The sequence below is a fragment of the Phaethon lepturus genome, unplaced genomic scaffold (genome assembly GCF_000687285.1).
Source record: "Phaethon lepturus isolate BGI_N335 unplaced genomic scaffold, ASM68728v1 scaffold13269, whole genome shotgun sequence".
Lineage (NCBI taxonomy): Eukaryota > Metazoa > Chordata > Aves > Phaethontiformes > Phaethontidae > Phaethon > Phaethon lepturus.
Genome location: NW_010565603.1, coordinates 34,669 through 44,800, shown reverse-complemented (window position 1 = coordinate 44,800; position 10,132 = coordinate 34,669). Strand labels below are relative to the sequence as shown.

The 10,132-nt window shown below is 50.0% G+C and overlaps 1 protein-coding gene across 1 annotated transcript in view; it reads left to right on the top strand.

Moving 5' to 3' along the window:
- The window catches only part of DIS3L2 (DIS3 like 3'-5' exoribonuclease 2), a gene marked incomplete at its 5' end in the record, with an annotated part of 120,070 nt that overhangs the window by 78,563 nt on the left and 31,375 nt on the right, over window positions 1-10,132 (top strand). The window contains one exon of the mRNA XM_010295240.1: window positions 3,430-3,509. Within this exon, the coding sequence (XP_010293542.1) occupies window positions 3,430-3,509 (80 nt within the window). The remainder of the gene's footprint in view (window positions 1-3,429; window positions 3,510-10,132) is intronic.

Here is a 10,132-nt window from a genome sequence, read left to right as displayed (position 1 = left end):
AAAGAGTGGCTGCTGGAGAAGATGGGACCAGAGAGAAACAGCAGTGTAGGGTGTGCAGGGACCTGGGAAAGGACACTTGAGTTTTGTTCTTGGAGATCTGTGGCAGCAGGTGCCTTATAGATTAGTTTTAGCATGAGAGGAAGAATCTGTGGAGCAGACCCTCCAAAGCGCTGAGGTGCCAGGGAGTGTAAGTGCCTTTGCAGCTGAGCATAGCCGTGCAGAAGTGAGCACGTGTCTGAGGGTGGTCAAAGGAGCACTCTTGTGGCTCCAACGGTGGAGAGGACCCAGCTACTACATGGGTGTGGGCAACATTTTCAAGCTTAGTAGGAATCTTACAGTCTTTACATCCCAGTTTGCCTCTTGGCAGCGCTCAGCTAGTCCTTCTCTACCTGCCTTGCCCACTCTGTGATGAGTTTTAGCGGGGGGCTCTGTGCTGCCTGCAGAGACCAAATGCCACCAAATGAGCAAAGGCAGCCGAAGTGTTGCCAGTGGCCACACAGCCAGAGGTCGGCTGTTTGATCGGGGTCTGTAAGGACTCCTGGCCTGGGTAACAACCACAGGTCCCCTCTTCCCCCTCCTGGCTGGCCACGACAGTGCATCAGTAGGGCAGATCTGCAGAAGAGCAGAGTTTTGTGCGACAGCAACAGCATGGCTGCATTGAGCCATGGTTGCTGGAACAGACCTCTAGTTACACGTCTCTCCATGTGACAGCCTGACCCTGACATTTTTCTGAGTGGGATCCTCTTGTCAATGTAAGTGACAGCAGCATCCTCTTGCCTGATGGTATTGCCCCAGACGGTCAAGCTGTGTATAGTGCCCATTACACAGGCCTTGCTGGCACTGGTGGGTAAGCAGAGACGGCTGAGCCTGCCAAACAGGGTGTGCTTTATTTGTCGGGAATACCGTGAGCAGACAAAGAAGGGTTAAAATAACAGAAAGTTGAAAACCCGTTATCTCCGGGAACTGTGATCTTTCCTTTTTGGGTAGGCGGGTTCCGTGAGACCCTGTTACCCCAGATAGTGGAAAGGTCACCCTCCCATACCTGATGGCCCCACAGCTTTCCCTGGCAGCCTGTCCAAACAAGGCTGTTTTCCTTCCAAGCCCTTTTCCTTCCTTCCCTTCCCCTGGACTTGTCTCCTTGCACAGAGCTGGCTCCAGCCCTGGGTGGTGCCGGGGACCCAGAGCCCAGGTGAGCTGTAACCAGAGATGCTCAGTTACTGCAAGCCCAAAGCCCGCTTAGCTGAGAGCTGCAAACGAGAGGCTCAGGCACTCCTGAGTTTGCCCTGATGAGAAATGTTGCTAAAAGTGGCCAAAGCCACACTTTTGCCTGATTTTGCACTTTCTTTCGTGTTTCTTCTCTAGTGAGTCCGCAGCACGGTGCCTTTTCTTCAAGGTGCAGGACCAGGTGGAGCTGTGCCCAAGATAACCCCTGTCCCTTCTGCCTAGAGGTGCTTTCTGATACTGTAGCAGGAAGGCTTTGGAAAACCTGACCCAGAAAAATGGCTTTGGGCAGTTCCCGGTTCCTCCTTTAGTTCCCCAAACCAGGGCAGCTCACCTGGGACACCTGGGAGACTCTGGCTGTGGACAAGTGACTTTTGCCCATCTCACAGCAAAACAATCGTTTGTCTCCCCTGGGGAGGTGGCTTGTTTCTTGCTGACCTCCTGCTCCTGGGGGGTAGCTGCCATGTGCTATCATAACATCTGGAAAGGCTGGAGCTGCAGCCTGGCTTTGTGGATCTCAGCAAGAAGTGTCCCCAGCTGGCCCTGCTAGTCCTGCCTTTGGCACCGGTCTCCAAAATGGATCTGAGGTATCTGCTAAGCTGTAGTGAGATCAGAGCTTTCAGCAAGGGGTAGTTGTTGAGAGCATAAGAGGTTGCCATCTGGGCGTTGGTATGAATTGTGGTACTTGTACCACGGACATGGGTGATACATGCTGTCGCAGGAGCACGTGTTTCAGAATGGCTTACGGAGCTAGGGGCATAGAAGTCAAGGGAGATCAGCTGGATTTGGCCTCAGCCTGGTACTTGGTTCTTAACTCAGTATCTGAGATGGTGAATTCTTCAATGATTTTGTGGTATGCAGCTTTATTTGGGTCAGTGAGAGCACAGCGTATGTCTTTGTTACCCTTTAGGGAAGGGAAAATCAGTGCATCATCTAATGATTCAGCACACAGGGTTTCTTAACAGCCTACAGGAGAAGGATGTTTTAATTCTGTGTTTGTTCCTGAATAAGCCATTAATTTGAGCTAGCAATTTCCTTGGAGCCCAGAGGAGAGGAGTCTGTGATCAAATGGAGTGGCTCAACACTGCTCTCTCCTCTTTTTCCCTGTTTAAAAAGGTTGGGTTCATCATAACAAACCTCCTTCGACTTTTGGCCCTTGTGATGGTCTTCCCAGACCATTTCAAGAGTCCTGCATGTTCCAGCAATGGTAACAGCCTCGCTGTTAGTAATCTCTGTGACCCTGAAAAAGCCAAAGCGCTCAACACATGAAGACGGCAGCTACCTCCTCCGAAGGAGGCTGCCTCTCTTAACCAGCCTGCTGGCCCCTGGCCGGGGTCTGCAGCCCTTTTGTGGAGCCCAAGAGCTGCATCTCACGGCTGCGGGAGCTGGTGGGACACTGGTCTGGGGGCCAGCAGCCTTCCCCTGGGAAATGAGGGGCTGCTCGGAGGTGCCAGGTTGTTGCTATTTTCTAGGCAGTTCAGCATATAAAATTACTGGAGACATTTTCAGCAAAAAAGTCTCCCCGCCGAACTGTTCTGTTGCTTGTTGAAAGAGGATTAATTTTTCCCCCTTAAATAAAATGAGCCGTGTTTGAAATCTGAAAGCCCTTGCCGAATGCCTTCTTGGAGCTGCAAAGAAAGCAGCTTCCAGGTCACATCATAGCCTCCTGCCGGACGCAGATCCAAACTGCAAACCCTTCTAACAGCTCTTTAATAACTCTGCACAGAAGGAAAAATCTGTCACCTTTCCCTCTGTGGTTTCTCCTCTGTTCTAATGCACTGAAGGAACGAGATGGAGCCGGGAAAGTTTTCAGAGAAAGACTCGTGGGAACTACAGCTGCCGATGGAGAAGACTCATTTCTTTAGTGTCTGAGGGGAACCGCAATCGCTTTGGTGAAGGGTGGTGTGTGTGGGTGGGTTTGGAGGAGTGAACCGTTATGACCCATGCATTTCAGAAGAACCACAAACACTTTATAGTAACAAAGGGTGGAAAAAGCGAGAGGTTTCTGCAACGCATGTGACTTTTCCCTGAGGTTTGGAACCCCGCGGTATGTTCCAGGCCACGGTGTTTGCGTGTCAGTCTCGGTGAGTTAAGCTTTCTCCCACAAGCCTTGCTTGAAGTTGCTGTGATGACTGAGAGCCTAAAATGTCGCTTTCCCCCCCCCCCTTCTCTCTTTTCATTCTCCCCCTCCCCCTCTCCTCTCTGCAGCTGAAGCTGTCGTTTACCTTGGACCAGGAGAGTGGGATGCCTCAAGGCTGTTATATCTATCAGTACCGCGACAGCAACAAGTAAGTCCCGCAGAAGATTGCACGCAGCAGACAGGGGAAGGTGCATCGCAAGGAGACGGCCCTGCTTTCTGGCATAGGGCTCACAACTGCTTGTACCACTTAAAAGTAGATTAAAGCAGGCTTCAGGCTTGACCTGAAACTGGGAACAGCTCCTGTAAAGGCCAGATCCTTTAAAATGTACGAGGCCCCACAGCCCCCTTTTTTCTGCAGCATTTAAAAGCTGCTTTATTTGGCTAAAAGGCCCTCTCTTGGGTACCATGGGCTCTGGCAGAATTCACCCAGGCTTTGCCCAGGGGTGTTTGCAACTCAGACCCTGCACTGTTTTGTGCTGGGGTGACTCTGGGACCGTGGGCTGAGGGTAAGCATCCAAAGGCTGCACAGCACCGAAGAGGGTAGCCCTCACCTCTGCTCAGCTAGAGACACACCGCACCCTATTCTCTCTGCTAAAGCTCATGCGTGGGTTCACTGAGTGGCCTTTCATTTGTGGTGCTGTAGCCCCAGTGCAGCCACGCGCTCTGTTTTTATAAGGTACCGTATGATATTCAAGCTTTGGATGTGTTTGGAGCAGAGTGTCCTCCATTTCTAGGTATTCGACCTATTTTTACTAGCTGCTGTAGTGAATTGGCACCCAAGATGTTTTTATTTCAAATCACATTCTCATTATCAAATTGACAGCAGCAGCACAATTCAGGATATTTCTGTGTTTGCGCTGTGTTACTTTGCCTGAATACCAGCATGTCATAAATCCATAGCCTGTTACCTCCACCCATATAGTTCTGCTTCTTGCCAGTTGTTGAAGGTTAACCTAAAAAAAGGAGGGTATATGAAATTGTCAATGAATGGAACAGCCTGTAATTAGATCTGCTGTGAAACACTGACGAGAACAGTCCCGATGAGGAAGGGGGACATCTGGAAAGAGCACCTACCCTTTTCTAAGCTGAGAAATCTAAGTGTTTAAACAAGGAGGGAGATAATTTCTGGTAGAATCCTTCCCACCTGTGGATGGGCAATTAGCCTGTGGTACACAGTCCCATCCCAACTATTCCAGCCCCAGAGGCATGGATGAGCAGAGCTGGTACCTCCAGCAACACCAAGCTCACAGGGAAACGTGCAGTTTAGCACCAAATCATAAAATGAGCGTTTGTTTTTGAGGTTTTCAAAGGTGGCGGCACACAATGGACAGCAAGGAAAAGAAAACCCCCAGACTTATTGGGGTTTGTTAAAGATGTTTATAGATCCAGTGTTTCTAATTGTGTGGTGTATATCTCAAAAATCAGCAGCCGTGGTTTTTTCTGCCACAGAACCTCCTCTCCCCAGGCTCCGGTGGGTGTTTTGTGCCATTGTTTGAGGAAACTCTGGGGATGGGAGTGGAGCTATTTTGTTTAAGCACTAAGGCCAATAGCAATTCCGCTTGGAAACCTTGCTTTTAGCTGTGAGTTGTCCAGCATGTGACAAAGTAGCTGCGGCATGTTGGCAGCTGTTGATTTAGAGAGGTATGGCTGTGACCTGCATTTCTGGTAAGCGTGGGAGCCGAGCCATGCCAGCCAGAATCATGGGTTGGAAAATACGGTGCGGGCAGGATGAGTGGGACTGTGTGTGTCTGATGAATCCAAACTGCAGTTGTACCTCCCTGCGGGGCCCCGAGCTTTGTATTTTATAGCTTGCTTGACCAGTCTGGGGGGAGCACGATCCCATTTCCCAGAGAGAACCTTGCTAAGTTTGCGCTCACGCTTATCCTCCTAAGCCCTGTGCACGCAGCCCAGCGCCTGCAACAATCCTTGGCTAGTGAACTGAAGCGTGAAGGTCTGTGCTATGGCTGATGTATTCTTGCAGGTAAAGTGCCCTTGAGCCAGACATGTGCTCAGTTCTGGTTGTACCCTGGGTGATTTTGGAGGAGCCCACGTGTGCTGCAGCTTTATTGGCAACAGAGCATTGCATTTGAGTAGTGTAGTGAAGCACCGGACATGGCTCCTGCTCAGACAAGCAGGGACCGTACTTCTCAAGCACTAACCTTTTAGGGTTAGTTTGTTATCCATACAATAGCATGGCAGTTGTAATGATAATTTTTCCTTAGCAATTTCCCAGGGTAAATTGTAAGCCTTGTGTTCTCCAGAGCCTAGTCAGGCTTTGACAGTACTCACCAGGACCCAAGGGGATAACAGTTCTTCTCCATTCTTCTATAGACGTATCTATAAGTTAAAGCAATGTAATGTTTGTGTCTGCACCATGTTTTGGAGCTGTTTACAGCCCAGAGAAGAAATGTTGGCTATACGCTGTGGATCCCTGCAAGCTTGTGCATGGGAAAGACTGGAAATGTGCACCCTGGAGCCCAGCATCCTCGGCAGAGCATCGGGGCTGGGACGCACACCGGGGACAGACTCGTGGTGGGAGCACCAAGTGTGTGAACCTCTCGAGCAGCAGCTTTAAGAGGGGGAAGCAGAGGTGACCCCGGTTGATGGGAACCCGTTCGGGCCTGGGGAGTGTGCCCAGTGCCCCAGAGGTCTGTGTGAGCGGGGCTGTGCGTGGTGAGGCTCAGTGCCACCCTGGTCACTGCAGGAGTGTCCCTTCTCCTCCAAGTGGCAAATGCTGTTCCAAGCTGCAGCCAGACGGGGCCACCGGAGAACAGTGCATATTGGCCTCCCGCTCTCAGAACAAAGGACTGCAGCATTGCTGAAAGTGTAATTACCAGAGTAATTAAAATTTCTATTGCTTAGGCTAGAAGTGCAAGTATCATGCAGGCTCTTACAAGGGCAATCAATTGGAATTTGTTCCCTTTAAAATGATAAAAGCCTGCCAAGGAATTTTTGCCTGCTCCTGGCAGCTTCCCTTTGCCTGCCTGCCTGCAGCAGCGTTCGTGAGTGCAACGCTCGCCAGGTGCCCGCTCTGCTACCGCACGCTGGGTGCTGAGCACTTTGGGGAGACCGGACCCAGCGGAGCCTTGGGAGCCTTGGACTGAGAGCAGAAGAGGTGCTGAGCAGCCAGCTGCTTGCCCCTCCACCCCCAGCTATAATATATTGGTGTCCGATGGCTCTTGATAGTCGCAGCAGCGATCCAGGTGCTGTGCTTGGAGCTGTATGGGAGGAGAAAGGCTGTCACTGCCCCTGCAGTCACAGGGGCGAGACCAGGGACATCACTTCTCCCCTTTGCCCCTGCTCAGACCCAGACACTTTCCTCCCCTTGACTGCCAGTCCTTCTCAGCCCTTCAGTCCTTCCTGGCCCCAGAGTAAATGACTTGACCTCACACAGAAGCAAGCAGTTGGCTTTCTCATTTTTAAATTCTCCCTAATGGGTATCAGTCAGTATAACTGAGAGAGCACCGGGCTGCTGCACTGGGCTGTCTGGCGATGGGAGTGCTGTGCCATGCCATGGGGACGGCTGGTGATTTGTGCCAGAACAGGAGCGTATTGTCAGCCTTCACGTGGCCTCAGTGAAGTCACATCCAGGAGAGGACAGCCCTGCCAGCCACCCCACAGCGTGACTGTGGCATGAGTCGGGTGTTGAGGATGGCACTGGCTTTCTGCTGCTGCCTCTGCGCAGGCTGGGTTTCTATGGCCCTACACAGGATCCAGTTGCAAAACCCAGCCAGGCAGTAAAAGACCATCAAGGCCATTTGCATCCACCATGGCTCATGAATCCCACCTTACAACACACGCTCATCGGTCTCTGATCTAGGAATCTGATACCCTCTGTGCTGAGGAAGCACCGACTGCCCGCTCTGAAGCCTGCCTGCCCGGCGCGGCTGGTCCTACTCTTGTGGGCTGCCAGGCGGTGAGAAGGATTAGGTTAAGAAAGGTTACGGATGGTCATGAAAGACTTCTTCCAGCCCAAGTGCAGGAAGAGCCAAAGCCAACTTGAGATCCCCCTGAAAAAATTAATTGTGAGAAATTTAGCGTCTTTTGGCTGTATCCAAGAAATAGGAGATTCAGTCTGTTTTCTGCATTCGCTGCTGCTATCCAGACACTGCTCTGGAGACTTCCTAGGCTCTGCTCACCTGCCCGCAGCAAGTCTGACCCTTCAAATGCCTTTGTCTTCCCTCCCAAGACCCTCTGATTACTGTCACCTTTCTCAGATGATGCAGTGTTCAGGGTCCCAGCCATCCCAGACCCACTGAGGAGCTATAAACCCCTGTCAAGATCCATCCTGTCACGTGGGCCGCATTTGCAGAGCATTGTGATGCTTCCCCGTCTCCAGCTGGTTGTCCTCTAACATGGTTTTCCTGCTCCCTTAGCCTCCAGGTATTGGTTTCTTTTGTAGGTCCCTTCCTAATGTCACAGGCGCCGCCTTTGCCGATAGACCAGCTTGCAATTCGCCGATGAATTTCATTTTAATTCCTTGCTGCAGCTGGGGTTTGTGTCAGGATTATGAATTTGCAGCGGGGGCTTTCATGCTCTCTTCAGAGCAATTTTGAAACCCAGAGGAGCAGCATCTCGCATGGAAGCACTTAGAGACCTCTTAGAAAAGCAGCGTTGGAGTATTGATCATTTTTTCTCCCTGGGGACCCGGAGTGCTACAGATAGAGCTGCTGTGCAGTGTAGCCACTTGCGGGCAGCACCACACAACTCTTCAGGATGAGAAGTGAAAAATAGCTCCAATTGAAAGGAAAAGTGGTGTGCCCCCTTTTATATAGAGATCAATGATGCCTGGTACATTGGATTATCACTTAAAACACCAGGACTTCAAATGCCAGGGTGCATGCACTCCTGCTGCTGACAGGCTAGTGATATATAATGCTGTTTGGGCTACCAACTGAGCTCTGCTGTGCAATCTTTTCATAAGGTGAATGTAATATCTGCAGTGATGTACCCAATGTTACATCAGGAGAGCCAGCCTATAATTATGCTTGAATTGTTTGAATGGGTTATTTGTCACTAACACATTAGCTCACTCCATTTATTGCTACCATTCAGGGCTGCAGCCGGTTTGGTGTAAACAGCGTGGGTGGAGGTTTGAGGGGTTTTATTTTTCTGAATAGCGCAAAACAGAGTTGTTTGGGGTTTATTCTTTTTTGGGAGGAGACCTGTTGACTGGGGGTACTAGGAACAAAATATGTAAGGCAGCTGACACAGCATAACTGATTTGTTTTCAGATATACTTCCCAGGTGTACAGCTCATGTGTTGGACTTTAGCATGGACCTGGTTGCTTTGCAATGACCTGGCAGGTTTACCATAGCATGTTTTGCTCCTTATGAGAAATTGAGGCTTGCAGAGTGGGTTGTTTGTGCAAAGAGCTGCTGCACAGCTCACACAGTCGCTGGGTGCCTGTCCTGCCTTATTACATGGTTGTTTCGTGGCATGCATCCCAGCGAAGCAGCACTGCTTGTATTGGTGTAAAGGAAGTGATTGTCTCCCCTAATGGCATCTGATTTTCTGGTTAGTGATCAGCAAATATGCGCTCTGCCCTATTTTGACCTCCATGGTCAGGGAAGTCTCTGAAGGTGGCATCTCTTCTTGTGTGTCTTGCCTGGCAGACTGGGATTTCATGGGAGAAATCCATATACGTGGAATCCGTTGACATCTCAGGCTTGGATGGACGCTGTCTAGTAGCAGTTATTTACCTGAAGCTTATGAAATGCCTTGTTTAGATTTCAGATCAAAATAAAATTAACTCCATTTCTAGGGTAAGTTGTCCAGGAGAATAAGTCTGGAGGTTGACCTTTAAAACTTCAAAAGATACGTAATCCTTCCTGCCTAAGGTATGAGCTCAGTTTTCTGTATGCCACAACCAAAGGCTGCTGGGACATACGCTGCAAAATAGCCTTTGTCACCTGGGACTTTGAGGAGTGGAGAGTTGTTCTTTCCTTGCCAAAGGGAAATGTCTAAATTATGGCCATTTCTAGGTGAGGAAGAAGGCTCTTGCAAGGTACTGATTAGCTGCTTTTCTTGACACGGACCTGCCTCCTCCTGCCACCCTGCTGGTTAATAACAGTTTTCCAATCCATCGGTGCTGTAGAAATAGTAACTGCCAGCTCCTTGGAGTGTCAGTGTGGTGTGCGGGCTGCAAATGGAAAAGGTGATCGAGGAAACTCGCTTTTCCCCTGAGCAAGCAGATGGGATTTGAAGATAACCTGACTCCTTCCAAATGAACATTTGAAGCTTTCTTTGGTGGCCTACACAACATCCCACATCGATCAGTAGCACTCTCCCTAAATCCTCAACAGGCTACCAGAGCAGTCAGTCTGTGCTCCCACCCTCAAGTGGAAGGAAGGACTGGGCTCTTAAACCTGGGTGGGTGTGGGACCTCCCTGCTTTCCCTGTTTTGAATCAGGGCAGGCTGTCATCTTATCTTTCAGAGTGCCCACTGGGAGAGGAGCTGTAAAACCTCCATGTCTCAGCGTTAGATATCTGGGTATTTGGTGGCAGTCAAGTAGGTGAGAAAATCACCTGCAATTGTAATTGAGTCAGAGATACTGTCTCCATATGTCATCCCTGGAGATCTGTTTACATATCCATTTGCTTAACAATATGTTTGGAAGCCCTCAGCAGCATTTCAGCACCATTTCCCTGGCCTATATATATCTGACTAAGGCAATGGGCTATATCTGGACTACAATTGCTAACCTATGGCTCTGGGTTTTCTTAGTAGCCTTGAATCAGATGAGTCTCTGATTAGCCCATAGGTACAT